General features: G+C 50.3%; 1 protein-coding gene across 7 annotated transcripts in view; it reads left to right on the forward strand.

The window, feature by feature from the left end:
- LOC106569324 (zinc finger FYVE domain-containing protein 16) overlaps positions 1 to 19001 on the forward strand; it is a 46408-nt gene that overhangs the window by 16345 nt on the left and 11062 nt on the right. For 5 of the 7 annotated variants that reach the window (XM_045692755.1, XM_014140647.2, XM_014140653.2 and 2 more), the window contains exons 5-9: positions 12128 to 12304; positions 12579 to 12718; positions 12874 to 13213; positions 13577 to 13732; positions 18060 to 18284. In XM_045692755.1, the coding sequence (XP_045548711.1) occupies positions 12128 to 12304; positions 12579 to 12718; positions 12874 to 13213; positions 13577 to 13732; positions 18060 to 18284 (1038 nt within the window). The remainder of the gene's footprint in view (positions 1 to 12127; positions 12305 to 12578; positions 12719 to 12873; positions 13214 to 13576; positions 13733 to 18059; positions 18285 to 19001) is intronic. The other 2 variants (XM_045692762.1, XM_045692765.1) reach the window with 1 other exon arrangement.

The raw sequence follows: 19001 nt of genomic DNA on the forward strand, positions 1-19001 counted from the left end.
AGGATGGGGGAGAGAGAGGAGAGAGAGGAGAGAGAGGAGAGAGAGGAGAGAGAGGAGGGGGAGAGAGAGGAGAGAGAGGAGGGGGAGAGAGAGGAGGGGGAGAGAGAGGATGGGGAGAGAGAGGATGGGGAGAGAGAGGATGGGGAGAGAGAGAGAGAGGATGGGGAGAGAGAGGAGGGGGAGAGAGAGGATGGGGAGAGAGAGGAGGGGGAGAGAGAGGAGGGAGAGAGAGAGGATGGGGGAGAGAGAGGAGGGGGAGAGAGAGGAGGGGGAGAGAGAGCTAAGTAGTTCTGGCTGAGAGGAGTCAGGACGTTGGTGTGTGTCCTTGACTGTGAGTGTGGGACTGGAGCCACCTGACGCAGTGAGAGTGTGATGCGCGCGCGCGCACACACACACACACACACACACACACACACACACACACACACACACACACACAGACACACACACTCCGAGCTTCTCTGCGGTCCAGGGACAGGCTGGTGTGACTATTCTATTCTCGGCTCCTTGTCTGCTGTGTGAGGGTGGTAGAGATTGCGTGTGAAGGAGAGAGGGGGCTGTCTACTTCGCTTGGGCCTGTGAGTGCTGGGACAGAGTGATGTGATGCTCCCTCCTTCCCTCCCTCCATTACTTTCTCCATTGCTCTCATCAGTATGGGGAAAAGCCTGCAAGGCTCTCAGTACACCCCCCTGCCTGCCTGGAGTCAGCCCAGTGGGGCTAACAGAGCTAGCTTCAGTCACTAGCATCTACTGTAACAAGGCTAATATAGTTAGCTTCAGCTAATACAGACAATTTACATTCAGCTAACTGGGGCTAGTGTCTGTAAGGCTAAGTAGGTTAGCGTGACCAAGGGGACTGTCTTAACTGGGAGTTTGGAGGAGTGAAGACGAGGAAAGGTAAGATGGGAACGGACTTTTGTAAAAGAGCAGGAGAAGCTTGATGCTCTAGCTCATAGTGGTTTATCTGTTACCATCTCATTCTCTCTCATACTGGTTTATCTGTTACCATCTCATTCTCTCTCATACTGGTTTATCTGTTACCATCTCATTCTCTCTCATACTGGTTTATCTGTTACCATCTCATTCTCTCTCATACTGGTTTATCTGTTACCATCTCATTCTCTCTCATACTGGTTTATCTGTTACCATCTCATTCTCTCTCATACTGGTTTATCTTTTACCATCTCATATTCTCTCATAGTGGTTTATCTGTTACCATCTCATTCTCTCTCATACTGGTTTATCTGTTACCATCTCATTCTCTCTCATACTGGTTTATCTGTTACCATCTCATTCTCTCTCATACTGGTTTATCTGTTACCATCTCATTCTCTCTCATACTGGTTTATCTGTTACCATCTCATTCTCTCTCATACTGGTTTATCTGTTACCATCTCATTCTCTCTCATACTGGTTTATCTGTTACCATCTCATTCTCTCTCATACTGGTTTATCTGTTACCATCTCATTCTCTCTCATACTGGTTTATATGTTACCATCTCATATTCTCTCATACTGGTTTATCTGTTACCATCTCATATTCTCTCATACTGGTTTATCTGTTACCATCTCATTCTCTCTCATACTGGTTTATCTGTTACCATCTCATTCTCTCTCATACTGGTTTATCTGTTACCATCTCATTCTCTCTCATACTGGTTTATCTGTTACCATCTCATTCTCTCTCATACTGGTTTATCTGTTACCATCTCATTCTCTCTTATACTGGTTTATCTGTTACCATCTCATTCTCTCTCATACTGGTTTATCTGTTACCATCTCATTCTCTCTTATACTGGTTTATCTGTTACCATCTCATATTCTCTCATACTGGTTTATCTGTTACCATCTCATTCTCTCTCATACTGGTTTATCTGTTACCATCTCATTCTCTCTCATACTGGTTTATCTGTTACCATCTCATTCTCTCTCATACTGGTTTATCTGTTACCATCTCATTCTCTCTCATACTGGTTTATCTGTTACCATCTCATTCTCTCTCATACTGGTTTATCTGTTACCATCTCATTCTCTCTCATACTGGTTTATCTGTTACCATCTCATTCTCTCTCATACTGGTTTATCTGTTACCATCTCATATTCTCTCATACTGGTTTATCTGTTACCATCTCATATTCTCTCATACTGGTTTATCTGTTACCATCTCATTCTCTCTCATACTGGTTTATCTGTTACCATCTCATTCTCTCTCATACTGGTTTATCTGTTACCATCTCATTCTCTCTTATACTGGTTTATCTGTTACCATCTCATTCTCTCTCATACTGGTTTATCTGTTACCATCTCATTCTCTCTCATACTGGTTTATCTGTTACATCTCATATTCTCTCATACTGGTTTATCTGTTACCATCTCATTCTCTCTCATACTGGTTTATCTGTTACCATCTCATATTCTCTCATACTGGTTTATCTGTTACCATCTCATATTTTCTCATACTGGTTTATCTGTTACCATCTCATATTCTCTCATACTGGTTTATCTGTTACCATCTCATATTCTCTCATACTGGTTTATCTGTTACCATCTCATATTTTCTCATACTGGTTTATCTGTTACCATCTCATATTCTCTCATACTGGTTTATCTGTTACCATCTCATTCTCTCTCATACTGGTTTATCTGTTACCATCTCATATTTTCTCATACTGGTTTATCTGTTACCATCTCATTCTCTGTTTGTTGTTGTGGTGCGCAACGTGGAGAACTTGCTGCGTGATATCTCACACACACACACAGCATGCATGCTGCTTACATACACACACGCATAAACATAAACACACACGCTGAATGTATTTCAGGTCATCTCTGTGTTTATCTGTATGGGCTTGTTGAGTCTGCTCCCAGCTTGGTGAAGGACACTGACTGCTGGCGTTGTTATGCTGTGTCATTCTGTCTGTCTGAGATCAAGGTGAAACTCTTCAACTCTCTCCTCTGTCTCTCTCTTTGTTGTAAGTAGTGCCCTTTTATTGTGTGTGTGTGTGTGTGTGTGTGTGTGTGTGTGTGTGTGTGTGTGTGTGTGTGTGTGTGTGTGTGTGTGTGTGTGTGTGTGTGTGTGTGTGTGTGTGTGTGTGTGTGTGTGTGTGTGTGTGTGTGTGTGTGTGTGTGTGTGTGTGTGTGTGTGTGTGTGTGTGTGTTCCAGTTTGTGTGTTGTACAGGTAGCCTGGCAGACTGTTAGCTCGGGCCAGTCCAACCAGGTTGATAAAGATCATATGACGTTACATCACTATAATGCAGTCCAGAGCCCAGTCAGCACTTCTCTCTTCCCCCCATTAGGTCATCACTCACTTTCCTTGAATCAACTCCTCCACCTTTTTTATTCTCTCTCTCTCTCTCTCTCTCTCTCTGTCTCTCTCTCTCTCTCTGTCTCTCTCTCTATATATATATACTGCTCAAAAAAATAAAGGGAACACTAAAATAACACATCCTAGATCTGAATGAATGAAATAATCTTATTAAATACTTTTTTCTTTACATAGTTGAATGTGCTAACAACAAAATCACACAAAAATAATCAATGGAAATCCAATTTATCAACCCATGGAGGTCTGGATTTGGAGTCACACTCAAAATTAAAGTGGAAAACCACACTACAGGCTGATCCAACTTTGATGTAATGTCCTTAAAACAAGTCAAAATGAGGCTCAGTAGTGTGTGTGGCCTCCACGTGCCTGTATGACCTCCCTACAACGCCCGGGCATGCTCCTGATGAGGTGGCGGATGGTCTCCTGAGGGATCTCCTCCCAGACCTGGACTAAAGCATCCGCCAACTCCTGGACAGTCTGTGGTGCAACGTGGCGTTGGTGGATAGAGCGAGACATGATGTCCCAGATGTGCTCAATTGGTTTCAGGTCTGGGGAACGGGCGGGCCAGTCCATAGCATCAATGCCTTCCTCTTGCAGGAACTGCTGACACACTCCAGCCACATGAGGTCTAGAATTGTCTTGCATTAGGAGGAACCCAGGGCCAACCGCACCAGCATATGGTCTCACAAGGGGTCTGAGGATCTCATCTCGGTACCTAATGGCAGTCAGGCTACCTCTGGCGAGCACATGGAGGGCTGTGCGGCCCCCCAAAGAAATGCCACCCCACACCATGACTGACCCACCGCCAAACCGGTCATGCTGGAGGATGTTGCAGGCAGCAGAACGTTCTCCACGGCGTCTCCAGACTCTGTCACGTCTGTCACGTGCTCAGTGTGAACCTGCTTTCATCTGTGAAGAGCACAGGGCGCCAGTGGCGAATCTGCCAATCTTGGTGTTCTCTGGCAAATGCCAAACGTCTTGCATGGTGTTGGGCTGTAAGCACAACCCCCACCTGTGGACGTCGGGCCCTCATACCACCCTCATGGAGTCTGTTTCTGACCGTTTGAGCAGACACATGCACATTTGTGGCCTGCTGGAGGTAATTTTGCAGGGCTCTGGCAGTGCTCCTCCTTGCACAAAGGCGGAGGTAGCGGTCCTGCTGCTGGGTTGTTGCCCTCCTACGGCCTCCTCCACGTCTCCTGATGTACTGTCCTGTCTCCTGGTAGCGCCTCCATGCTCTGGACACTACGCTGACAGACACAGCAAACCTTCTTGCCACAGCTCGCATTGATGTGCCATCCTGGATGAGCTGCACTACCTGAGCCACTTGTGTGGGTTGTAGACTCCGTCTCATGCTACCACTAGAGTGAAAGCACTGCCAGCATTCAAAAGTGACCAAAACATCAGCCAGGAAGCATAGGAACTGAGAAGTGGTCTGTGGTCTCCACCTGCAGAACCACACCTTTATTGGGGGTGTCTTGCTTATTGCCTATAATTTCCACCTGTTGTCTATTCCATTTGCACAACAGCATGTGAAATTTATTGTCAATTAGTGTTGCTTCCTAAGTGGACAGTTTGATTTCACAGAAGTGTGATTGACTTGGAGTTACATTGTGTTGTTTAAGTGTTCCCTTTATTTTTTTTTGCAGTATATATATACACACACACACACACACACACACAGTTGAAGTCTGAAGTTTACATACACTTAGATTGAAGTCAGTAAAACGCGTTTTTCAACCACTCCACAAATTTCTTGTTAACAAACTATAGTTTTTGCAAGTCGGTTAGGACATCTACTTTATGTTTGACACAAGTAATTTTTTTTCAGTGCCTCTTTGCTTACATCATGGGAAAATCAAAAGAAATCAGCCAAGACTTCAGAAAAACAATTGTAGACCTCCACAAGTCCGGTTCATCCTTGGGAGCAATTTCCAATTGCCTGAAGGTACCACGTTCATCTGTACAAACAATAGTACGCAAGTATAAACACCATGGTACCACGCAGCCATCATACCGCTCAGGAAGGAGACGTGTTCTGTCTCCTAGAGATGAACGTACTTTGGTGCGAAAAGTGCAAATCAATCCCAGAACAACAGCAAAGGACCTTTTGAAGATGCTGGAGGAAACCGGTACAAAAGTATCTATATCCACGGTAAAACGAGTTCTTTATCAACATAACCTGAAAGGCCGCTCAGCAAGAAAGAAGCCACTGCTCCAAAACCGCCATAAAAAAGCCAGACTACGGTTTGCAACTGCACATGGGGACAAAGATCGTACTTTTTGGAGAAATGTCCTCTTGTCTGATGAAACAAAAATAGAACTGTTTGGCCATAATGACCATCGTTATGTTTGGAGGAAAAAGGGGGAGGCTTGCAAGCCGAAGAACACCATCCCAACCGTGAAGCACGGTGGTTACAGCATCATGTTGTGGGGGTGCTTTGCTGCAGGAGGGACTGGTGTACTTCACAAAATAGATGGCATCATGAGGAGGAAAATTATGCGAATATATTGAAGCAACATCTCAAGACATCAGTTAGGAAGTTAAAGCTTGGTCGTAAATGGGTCTTCCAAATGGACAATGACCCCAAGCATACTTCAAAAGTTGTGGCAAAATGGCTTAAGGACACTAGTCAATGTATTGGAGTGGCCATCACAAAGCCCTGACCTCAAACCTACAGAAAAATTGTGGGCAGAACTGAAAAGCGTGTGAGAGCAAGGCCTACCAACCTGACTCAGTTACACCAGCTCTGTCAGGAGGAATGAGCCAAAATTCACCCAACTTATTGTGGGAAGCTTGTGGAAGGCTACCCGGAACGTTTGACCCAAGTTAAACAATTTAAAGGCAATGCTACCAAACAGTAATTGAGTTTATGTAAACTTCTGACCCACTGGGAATGTGATGAAAGAAATAAAACCTGAAATAAATCATTCTCTCTACTATATTCTGACATTTCACATTCTTAAAATAAAGTGGTGATCCTAACTGACCTAAAACAGGGACTTTTTAGTAGGATTAAATGTCAGGAATTGTGGAAAACTGAGTTTAAATGTATTTGGGTAAGGTGTATGTAAACTTCTGACTTCAACTGAATATACCTCTATATATATCTCACCCTCTCTCTATATATATCTCGCCCTCTCTCTCTCCCTATATCCCTCTCTTTCTCCCTATATCTCGCCCTCTCTCTCTCCCTATATCCCTCTCTTTCTCCCTATATCTCGCCCTCTCTCTCTCTCCCTATATCTCGCCCTCTCTCTCTCCCTATATCTCGCCTTCTCACTCTCTCCCTATATCTCGCCCTCTCTCTCTCTCATTCCTTATATCTCGCCCTCTCTCTCTCTCGCCCTTTCTCTCTCTTGCCCTCTCTCTCTCTCTCACCCTCTCTCTCTCGCCCTCTTTCTCTCTCGCACTCTCTCTCTCTCGCCCTCTTGCTCTCTCTCTCCCTATCTCTCTCTCTCCCTATCTCTCTCTCACCCTCTCTCTCTATCACCCTCTCGCCCTCACCCTCTCTCTCGCCCTCCCTCTCGCCCTACCTCTCTCTCTCTTGCCCTCTTTCTCGACCTACCTCTCGCCCTACCTCTCCCTCTCGCCCTACCTCTCCCTCTCGCCCTTTCTCTCTCTCGCCCTCTCTCTCTCTCCCAACCTCCCTCTCTCTCGCCCTACCTCCTCTTGCCCGCCCTAACTCTCTCGCCCGCCCTCTCTCTCTCTCTCTCTCACCCGCCCTCTCTCTCTCGCCTGCCCTCTCTCGCCCGCTCTCTCTCTCGCCCTCTCTCTCGCCCTCTCTCTCTCTCTCACCCTCTCTCTTTCTCTCTCACCCTCTCTCTTTCTCTCACCCTCTCTCTCTTTCGCCCTCTCTCGCCCTCTTGCCCTATCTCTCTCTCGCCCTATCTCTCTCTCGCTCTCTCTCTCTCGCCCTATCTCTCTCTCACCCTCTCTCTCGCCCTACCTCTCTCTCTCTTGCCCTCTCTCTCGCCCTACCTCTCTCTTGCCTTTTCTCTCTCTCGCCCTTTCTCTCTCTCGCCCTTTCTCTCTCTCCCAACCTCCCTCTCACCCGCCCTAACTCTCTCGCCCGCCCTAACTCTCTCGCCCGCTCTCTCTCTCTCGCCCTCTCTCTCGCCCGCCCTCTCTCTCGCCCGCCCTCTCTCTCGCCCGCCCTAACTCTCTCGCCCGCCCTCTCTCTCTCGCCCGCCCTCTCTCTCACCCGCCCTCTCTCTCTCGCCCTCGCTCTCTCTATCTCTCTCTCTATCCCTTTCTCGCCCTCTCTCTCTCCTTCTCGCTCGCTCTCGCCCTCTCTCTCTCACCCTCTCACCCTCTCTCGCCCTACCTCTCTCTCTCTTGCCCTCTTTCTCGACCTACCTCTCTCTCTCTCTCGCCCTACCTCTCTCTCTCGCCCTTTCTCTCTCTCGCCCTTTCTCTCTCTCGCCCTTTCTCTCTCTCGCCCTTTCTCTCTCTCGCCCTCTCTCTCTCTCCCAACCTCCCTCTCACCCTACCTCTCTCTCGCCCGCCCTCTCTCTCGCCCACCCTCTCTCTCGCCCTTTCTCTCTCTCGCCCTTTCTCTCTCTCGCCCTTTCTCTCGCCCTCTCTCTCTCTCCCAACCTCCCTCTCACCCTACCTCTCTCTCTCGCCCTAACTCTCTCGCCCGCTCTCTCTCTCTCGCCCTTTCTCTCTCTCGCCCTTTCTCTCTCTCGCCCTCTCTCTCTCTCTCCCAACCTCCCTCTCACCCTACCTCTCTCTCTCGCCCTAACTCTCTCGCCCGCTCTCTCTCTCTCGCCCTATCTCTCACCCGCCCTAACTCTCTCTCTCGCCCTCTCTCTCACCCGCCCTAACTCTCTCGCCCGCCCTCTCTCTCTCGCCTGCCCTCTCTCTCTCGCCCGCCCTCTCTCTCTCGCCCACCCTCTCTCTCACCCGCCCTCTCTCTCTCGCCCTCGCTCTCTCTCTCTCTATCCCTTTCTCACCCTCTCTCTCTCCTTCTCGCCCTCTCTCGCTCTCGCCATCTCTCTCACCCTCTCTCGCCCTACCTCTCGCTCTCTTGCCCTCTTTCTCGACCTACCTCTCTCTCTCTCGCCCTACCTCTCTCTCTCGCCCTTTCTCTCTCTCGCTCTCTATCTCTCCCAACCTCCCTCTCACCCTACCTCTCTCTCGCCCTACCTCTCTCTCGCCCGCCCTCTCTCTCTCGCCCGCCCCCCTCTCTCTCGCCCGCCCTCTCTCTCTCGCCCTCTCTCTCTCCCTTTCTCGCCCTCTCTCTCTCCTTCTCGCCCCCTCTCACTCTCGCCCTCTCTCTCTCGCCCTCTTTCTCGCCCTACCTCTCTCTCTCTCGCCCTACCTCTCTCTCTCTCGCCCTACCTCTCTCTCTCTCGCCCTCTCTCTCTCGCCCTCTCTCGTCCACCCTCTCTCTCTCGCCCTCTCTCTCTCTCCCAACCTCCCTCTCACCCTACCGCTCTCTCGCCCGCCCTAACTCTCTCGCTCTCTCTCTCTCGCCCGCTCTCTCTCTCTCGCCCTATCTCTCTCTCGCCCTAACTCTCTCACCCGCCCTAACTCTCTCGCCCACCCTCTCTCTCTCGCCTGCCCTCTCTCTCTCGCTCGCCCTCTCTCTCTCGCCCACCCTCTCTCTCACCCGCCCTCTCTCTCTCGCCCTCGCTCTCTCTCTCTCTATCCCTTTCTCACCCTCTCTCTCTCCTTCTCGCTCGCTCTCGCCATCTCTCTCACCCTCTCTCGCCCTACCTCTCGCTCTCTTGCCCTCTTTCTCGACCTACCTCTCTCTCTCTCGCCCTACCTCTCTCTCTCGCCCTTTCTCTCTCTCGCCCTTTCTCTCTCTCGCCCTCTATCTCTCCCAACCTCCCTCTCACCCTACCTCTCTCTCGCCCGCCCTCTCTCTCTCGCCCGCCCCCCCTCTCTCTCGCCCACCCTCTCTCTCTCGCCCTCTCTCTCTCCTTCTCGCCCCCTCTCACTCTCGCCCTCTCTCTCTCGCCCTCTTTCTCGCCCTACCTCTCTCTCTCTCGCCCTACCTCTCTCTCTCGCCCTCTCTATCTCGCCCTCTCTCGTCCACCCTCTCTCTCTCGCCCTCTCTCTCTCTCTTGCATCTCTCCCTTTCTCGCCATCGTTCTCCCATCTCTCAATCTCCCCATCTCGCCCTCTCGCTCTCTGTCACTCTCCATTCTCTCATTCTCTTGTTTTCCCCATCATTGCACGCTCACTCTTGCCTGATTCACACAATAGGGCCGACCTGAACTTGGCTTTGCTGGCTCTGACATGGTCTTTTCCAGCACGGTTCCAGCAACTGGATGCATAACCAGGCCAGCCCAGTACAGCTTGGCTTGGTTCAGCTCTGTATGGCTCTGTACGGTTGTTTTGTATGGATATTGGAGTGTCTGGCCAGGAGAGGTGGTGGAACGGTTGTTCTGTATGGATATTGGAGTGTCTGGCCAGGAGAGGTGGTGGAACGGTTGTTTTGTATGGATATTGGAGTGTCTGGCCAGGAGAGGTGGTGGAACGGTTGTTCTGTATGGATATTGGAGTGTCTGGCCAGGAGAGGTGGTGGAACGGTTGTTCTGTATGGATATTGGAGTGTCTGGCCAGGAGAGGTGGTGGAACGGTTGTTCTGTATGGATATTGGAGTGTCTGGCCAGGAGAGGTGGTGGAACGGTTGTTCTGTATGGATATTGGAGTGTCTGGCCAGGAGAGGTGGTGGAACGGTTGTTCTGTATGGATATTGGAGTGTCTGGCCAGGAGAGGTGGTGGAACGGTTGTTCTGTATGGATATTGGAGTGTCTGGCCAGGAGAGGTGGTGGAACGGTTGTTTTGTATGGATATTGGAGTGTCTGGCCAGGAGAGGTGGTGGAACGGTTGTTCTGTATGGATATTGGAGTGTCTGGCCAGGAGAGGTGGTGGAACGGTTGTTCTGTATGGATATTGGAGTGTCTGGCCAGGAGAGGTGGTGGAACGGTTGTTCTGTATGGATATTGGAGTGTCTGGCCAGGAGAGGTGGTGGAACGGTTGTTTTGTATGGATATTGGGGTGTCTGGCCAGGAGAGGTGGTGGAACGGTTGTTCTGTATGGATATTGGAGTGTCTGGCCAGGAGAGGTGGTGGAACGGTTGTTCTGTATGGATATTGGAGTGTCTGGCCAGGAGAGGTGGTGGAACGGTTGTTCTGTATGGATATTGGAGTGTCTGGCCAGGAGAGGTGGTGGAACGGTTGTTCTGTATGGATATTGGAGTGTCTGGCCAGGAGAGGTGGTGGAACGGTTGTTTTGTATGGATATTGGAGTGTCTGGCCAGGAGAGGTGGTGGAACGGTTGTTCTGTATGGATATTGGGGTGTCTGGCCAGGAGAGGTGGTGGAACGGTTGTTCTGTATGGATATTGGAGTGTCTGGCCAGGAGAGGTGGTGGAACGGTTGTTCTGTATGGATATTGGAGTGTCTGGCCAGGAGAGGTGGTGGAACGGTTGTTTTGTATGGATATTGGAGTGTCTGGCCAGGAGAGGTGGTGGAACGGTTGTTCTGTATGGATATTGGAGTGTCTGGCCAGGAGAGGTGGTGGAACGGTTGTTCTGTATGGATATTGGAGTGTCTGGCCAGGAGAGGTGGTGGAACGGTTGTTTTGTATGGATATTGGGGTGTCTGGCCAGGAGAGGTGGTGGAACGGTTGTTCTGTATGGATATTGGAGTGTCTGGCCAGGAGAGGTGGTGGAACGGTTGTTCTGTATGGATATTGGAGTGTCTGGCCAGGAGAGGTGGTGGAACGGTTGTTCTGTATGGATATTGGCGTGTCTGGCCAGGAGAGGTGGTGGAACGGTTGTTCTGTATGGATATTGGAGTGTCTGGCCAGGAGAGGTGGTGGAACGGTTGTTTTGTATGGATATTGGAGTGTCTGGCCAGGAGAGGTGGTGGAACGGTTGTTCTGTATGGATATTGGCGTATCTGGCCAGGAGAGGTGGTGGAACGGTTGTTTTGTATGGATATTGGCGTGTCTGGCCAGGAGAGGTGGTGGAACGGTTGTTCTGTATGGATATTGGCGTATCTGGCCAGGAGAGGTGGTGGAACGGTTGTTTTGTATGGATATTGGCGTGTCTGGCCAGGAGAGGTGGTGGAACGGTTGTTCTGTATGGATATTGGCGTGTCTGGCCAGGAGAGGTGGTGGAACGGTTGTTCTGTATGGATATTGGAGTGTCTGGCCAGGAGAGGTGGTGGAACGGTTGTTCTGTATGGATATTGGAGTGTCTGGCCAGGAGAGGTGGTGGAACGGTTGTTCTGTATGGATATTGGCGTGTCTGGCCAGGAGAGGTGGTGGAACGGTTGTTTTGTATGGATATTGGAGTGTCTGGCCAGGAGAGGTGGTGGAACGGTTGTTCTGTATGGATATTGGGGTGTCTGGCCAGGAGAGGTGGTGGAACGGTTGTTCTGTATGGATATTGGAGTGTCTGGCCAGGAGAGGTGGTGGAACGGTTGTTCTGTATGGATATTGGAGTGTCTGGCCAGGAGAGGTGGTGGAACGGTTGTTCTGATTACAGTTCACGTTTACAGAGGCTATATACAAGAAATGCTTCTACTTCATGCCAAACATTCCATACAACGTTTATTAGCTATAGCACAGAACATCATATGTCTAGATCAGTTTGTACATCCGTGTATGCATCTCTGTGTATTGACAATCATGTCCAGATCTGTGTACATACTGTATACAAATTGTGTACTCGGTCTTGCCCCCTGACCTCTGTCTGTGTTCGTGTCCCATGTTTGTATGCTAATGCTCTTTCCTCTCTGTCTACCTCTACCTACCTGTCTCTCCTCTCCCCTCTAGCCCAGGCGCTGGAGTGTATGAGGAGTCCGCCAGGTCCGAGCCCCAACCCCAACGTCCCGTCAGAGTACTGCAGCACCATCCCCCCCCTGCAGCAGGCCCGGGCTGCAGGCACCCTCAACTCCCCCCCGCCCACCGTCATGGTGCCGGTCTCCGTGCTCAAAAACCCTGGCAGCGACGGTACGTACGCACCCCTACATGGGCCGTTGTAGTCGCTAGTTGTGAAACAGTAGTCCCAAAAGCGGTAAACATCTGTTACTCTCCATAGAATAGCTTATTCAGCCACAGTTTGGTTATGATTACAGTTTATTGATTTCTTTCTGATTTTTCTTTCTTGTTTTATTTTCTGTTTGTTTCACATTTATATTAATTTTGACACTCTAATCTAAACAACAGTTGAAATGAAAGGGGAAGTGACAGAAGTTGCTGTCCCTGTGTGTGGTGCATGTGTCAGGTTGTCCTCGTGAGCAGAAGCGTGTGTGGTTTGCAGATGGCATCCTGCCCAATGGAGAGGTGGCCAACACCACCAGGCTCTCTGTGACTGGCAGGAGGGGCTCCCAGGAGTCCAGCCCTGTCACACCTGACCCACCTACGGTAAGAGGCATCACACACACACACTGAGACACACGTATGTGGCTAGACCCCACACAGAAACACACATAAAGAGCACATACACATGGAACCTAGACACATACATTTATCTCTCTTTCTGCCTGTTCATCCATCTCTTATCCGTCTGTGTCCTCCAGGCTGGCAGCAGAGTGTCCCCTGGCTCTGCAGCGGTGTCGGAGGGTGGTGTGTCGGCCCCAGTGGAGGTGGTGCGCCCCCCAGTGTCAGGACCCTGGGACTACAGCCTGCTGTGTGGGGTGGGGGGCTGTGTAGAGAGGAGCCCCAGTCTGCTGCCAGAGGATGAGGAGGGCTTGCCACCTCTACTCATCACCACTGGAGAGGAGGAAGGAGGAGGGGATCTATTGGTGGAGGAGCGCCCCGCCCCCTGCCAGATCCTTCTCCTTTTGGAGGAGGGAGGGCCGCGACCTTTGACCTTTGTCCTCAACGCCAACCTGCTGGTCAACGTCAAACTGGTCACCTGTGAGTTGAACACCCATCTCTACCCTCCTTTTCTTCCTGGGGTACATCTCAATAATGTGAAGTGTCTTCCTCTTGTCTCCTCTCCTTCATCTGCACTGATCTGTAAAGACGGGACAATGCCTAGCCGATGCCTACTGGGGGCTAGCTTTCACCTGTCCAATTCTTTCAGATCAGTTCTTATTAAAGGAAAGGTGACAAGGAGAGAGTATTGAGATGCACCCCTAGGCCCATTCTAAAAACGAATGTGTATCCTGTGTGTATCTCTGTTATTTTTATCAGATTGTGGTCGTAGGTGTTTTGCAGGCAATGTGTGTCTGTATTTGTCTGTGTATCCTCACTGTGTGTATGTCTACTGTGCTGTAGACTGCAGTAGGAAGTGCTGGTGTATGGGCTCCAGTGGTCTACAGACTGTGGGACAGAGGGAGATAGTGTTCATCCTGGAGGTTCTGCCAGAGGAGAGGGCTCTGCCCAAAGACCTGTTTACACTCTACCTCTCCATCTACCAGGACGCACAGAGAGGTACCATACACACACACACACACACTCTACCTCTCCATCTACCAGGACGCACAGAGAGGTACCATACATACACACACACACACACTACCTCTCCATCTACCAGGACGCACAGAGAGGTACCATACACACACACACACACACACACTCTACCTCTCCATCTACCAGGACGCACAGAGAGGTACCACACACACACACACACACACACACTCTACCTCTCCATCTACCAGGACGCACAGAGAGGTACCATACACACACACACACACACACACACACTCTACCTCTCCATCTACCAGGACGCACAGAGAGGTACCACACATACACACACACACACTCTACCTCTACATCTACCAGGACGCACAGAGAGGTACCACACATACACACACACACACACACACACTCTACCTCTCCATCTACCAGGACGCACAGAGAGGTACCATACATACACACACACACACACTACCTCTCCATCTACCAGGACGCACAGAGAGGTACCATACACACACACACACTCTACCTCTCCATCTACCAGGACGCACAGAGAGGTACCATACACACACACACACACACACACTCTACCTCTCCATCTACCAGGACGCACAGAGAGGTACCACACATACACACACACACACACTCTACCTCTCCATCTACCAGGACGCACAGAGAGGTACCATACACACACACACACTCTACCTCTCCATCTACCAGGACGCACAGAGAGGTACCACACATACACACACACACACACACTCTACCTCTCCATCTACCAGGACGCACAGAGAGGTACCACACATACACACACACACACTCTACCTCTCCATCTACCAGGACGCACAGAGAGGTACCATACACACACACACACACACACACTCTACCTCTCCATCTACCAGGACGCACAGAGAGGTACCACACATACACACACACACACACTCTACCTCTCCATCTACCAGGACGCACAGAGAGGTACCACACATACACACACACACACTCTACCTCTCCATCTACCAGGACGCACAGAGAGGTACCATACACACACACACACACACACACACACTCTACCTCTCCATCTACCAGGACGCACAGAGAGGTACCACACACACACACACACACACACACTCTACCTCTCCATCTACCAGGACGCACAGAGAGGTACCACACATACACACACACACACTCTACCTCTCCATCTACCAGGACGCACAGAGAGGTACCATACACACACACACACACACACACACACACTCTACCTCTCCATCTACCAGGACGCACAGAGAGGTACCACACATACACACACACACACACACACACACTCTACCTCTCCATCTACCAGGACGCACAGAGAGGTACCATACATACACACACACACACACTACCTCTCCATCTACCAGGACGCACAGAGAGGTACCATACACACACACACACTCTACCTCTCCATCTACCAGGACGCACAGAGAGGTACCATACACACACACACACACACACACTCTACCTCTCCATCTACCAGGACGCACAGAGAGGTACCACACATACACACACACACACACTCTACCTCTCCATCTACCAGGACGCACAGAGAGGTACCATACACACACACACACACACACTCTACCTCTCCATCTACCAGGACGCACAGAGAGGTACCACACATACACACACACACACACACACACTCTACCTCTCCATCTACCAGGACGCACAGAGAGGTACCACACATACACACACACACACACTCTACCTCTCCATCTACCAGGACGCACAGAGAGGTACCATACACACACACACACACACACACTCTACCTCTCCATCTACCAGGACGCACAGAGAGGTACCACACATACACACACACACACACTCTACCTCTCCATCTACCAGGACGCACAGAGAGGTACCACACATACACACACACACACACTCTACCTCTCCATCTACCAGGACGCACAGAGAGGTACCATACACACACACACACACACACACACACTCTACCTCTCCATCTACCAGGACGCACAGAGAGGTACCACACATACACACACACACACTCTACCTCTCCATCTACCAGGACGCACAGAGAGGTACCATACACACACACACACACACACACACACTCTACCTCTCCATCTACCAGGACGCACAGAGAGGTACCACACACACACACACACACACACACTCTACCTCTCCATCTACCAGGACGCACAGAGAGGTACCACACATACACACACACACACTCTACCTCTCCATCTACCAGGACGCACAGAGAGGTACCATACACACACACACACACACACACACACTCTACCTCTCCATCTACCAGGACGCACAGAGAGGTACCACACATACACACACACAGACTCTACCTCTCCATCTACCAGGACGCACATAGAGGTACCACACATACACACACACACACTCTACCTCTCCATCTACCAGGACGCACAGAGAGGTACCACACATACACACACACAGACTCTACCTCTCCATCTACCAGGACGCACAGAGAGGTACCACACATACACACACACACACTCTACCTCTCCATCTACCAGGACGCACAGAGAGGTACCACACATACACACACACACACACTCTACCTCTCCATCTACCAGGACGCACAGAGAGGTACCACACATACACACACACACACTCTACCTCTCCATCTACCAGGACGCACAGAGAGGTACCACACATACACACACACACACACACACACACACACACTCTACCTCTCCATCTACCAGGACGCACAGAGAGGTACCACACACACACACACACACACACACACACACACACACACACACACACACACACACACACACACACACACACACACACACACACACTCTACCTCTCCATCTACCAGGACGCACAGAGAGGTACCACACATACACACACACACACACTCTACCTCTCCATCTACCAGGACGTACAGAGAGGTACCACACATACACACACACACACACACTCTACCTCTCCATCTACCAGGACGCACAGAGAGGTACCACACATACACACACATACACACACACACACTCTACCTCTCCATCTACCAGGATGCACAGAGAGGTACCACACATACACACACACACACACACACACACACACACACACACACACACACACACACACACACACACACACACACACTACCTCTCCATCTACCAGGACGCACAGAGAGGTTCCACACATACACACACACACACACACACACTCTACCTCTCCATCTACCAGGACGCACAGAGAGGTACCATACACACACACACACACACTCTACCTCTCCATCTACCAGGACGCACAGAGAGGTACCATACACACACACACACACTCTACCTCTCCATCTACCAGGACGCACAGAGAGGTACCACACATACACACACACACACACTCTACCTCTCCATCTACCAGGACGCACAGAGAGGTACCACACACACACACACACACACACTCTACCTCTCCATCTACCAGGACGCACAGAGAGGTACCACACATACACACACACACACACTCTACCTCTCCATCTACCAGGACGCACAGAGAGGTACCACACACACACACACACACACACTCTACCTCTCCATCTACCAGGACGCACAGAGAGGTACCACACATACACACACACACACTCTACCTCTCCATCTACCAGGACGCACAGAGAGGTACCACACATACACACACACACACACTCTACCTCTCCATCTACCAGGACGCACAGAGAGGTACCACACACACACACACACACACACTCTACCTCTCCATCTACCAGGACGCACAGAGAGGTACCACACATACACACACACACACACTCTACCTCTCCATCTACCAGGACGCACAGAGAGGTACCATACACACACACACACACACACACTCTACCTCTCCATCTACCAGGACGCACAGAGAGGTACCACACACACACACACACACACACACACACTCTACCTCTCCATCTACCAGGACGCACAGAGAGGTACCATACACACACACACACACTCTACCTCTCCATCTACCAGGACGCACAGAGAGGTACCACACATACACACACACACACACACACACACACACACACACACACACACACACACACACACACACACACACACACTCTACCTCTCCATATACCAGGACGCACAGAGAGGTACCACACATACACACACACACACACACACACACTCTACCTCTACATCTACCAGGACGCACAGAGAGGTACCACACATACACACACACACACACACACACACACTCTGCCACGCCATCTACCAGGACGCACAGAGAGGTAACACACACACACACACACACTATGTGTCTCTCACGCCACTATGTGTCTCTCCCTCCTCTCCTCCAGGGAAGTATGTAGAGGAGCTGGGCAACGTGGCGTTTACAGGTAGTTTCCTGGGGAGTAAGGAGCACGGCGGCGTGCTGTTTTACTCCCCTACCTTCCAGCCCTTGGAGGGCCTCTGTCTGCCCCCACAGCCCTTCCTCTGTGGTCTGCTCATCCAGAGGCTGGAGGTGCCCTGGGCCAAGGTGTTCCCCCTCAGACTGCTGCTACGGCTGGGAGCAGAACACAGTGGTGAGCCCCCAACAGTTACTAGCCTGTCTAAGTTCAGTGGGAATAAATACACTGCATATATAAAACATTATGAACACCTGCTCTTTCCAACACTTAGACTGACCAGGTGAATCCAGGTAAAAGCTATTGATGTCACTTGTTAAATCTACTTCAATCAATGTAGATGAAGGGGAGTAGACAGGAAAATAAGGATTTTTAAGCCTTGAGACAACTGAGACATGGATTGTGTGTGTTCCATTCAGAGGGTGAATGGGCAAGACAAAAGATTTAAGTGCCTTTGAACGTGGTATGATAGTAGGTGCCAGGCGCACTGGTTTGTGTCAAGAATTGCAACGCTGCTGGGTTTTTCACGCTCAACAGTTTCCCTTGTGTTTCAAGAATGGTCCAACACCCAAAGGACATCCAGCCAACTTGACACAACTGTGGGAAGCATTGGAGTCAACGTGGGCCAGCATCCCTGTGGAACGCTTTCAACACCTTGTAGAGTCCATGCCCAGACAAATTGAATCAGTCGTGAATGCAAAAAGGGGGGTGCAATTAAATATTAGGAAGTTGTCTTTAATGTTTTGTACACTCAGTGTACACTATATATACAAAAATATGTGGACGGCCCTTCAAATGAGTGGATTTGGCTATTTCAGCCACACCGTTGCTGACAGGTGTATAAAATCGAGCACACAGCCATGCGATCTCCATAGACAAACATTGGCAGTAGAA

This window comes from Salmo salar, chromosome ssa01, assembly GCF_905237065.1.
Source record: "Salmo salar chromosome ssa01, Ssal_v3.1, whole genome shotgun sequence".
Taxonomy (NCBI): domain Eukaryota; kingdom Metazoa; phylum Chordata; class Actinopteri; order Salmoniformes; family Salmonidae; genus Salmo; species Salmo salar.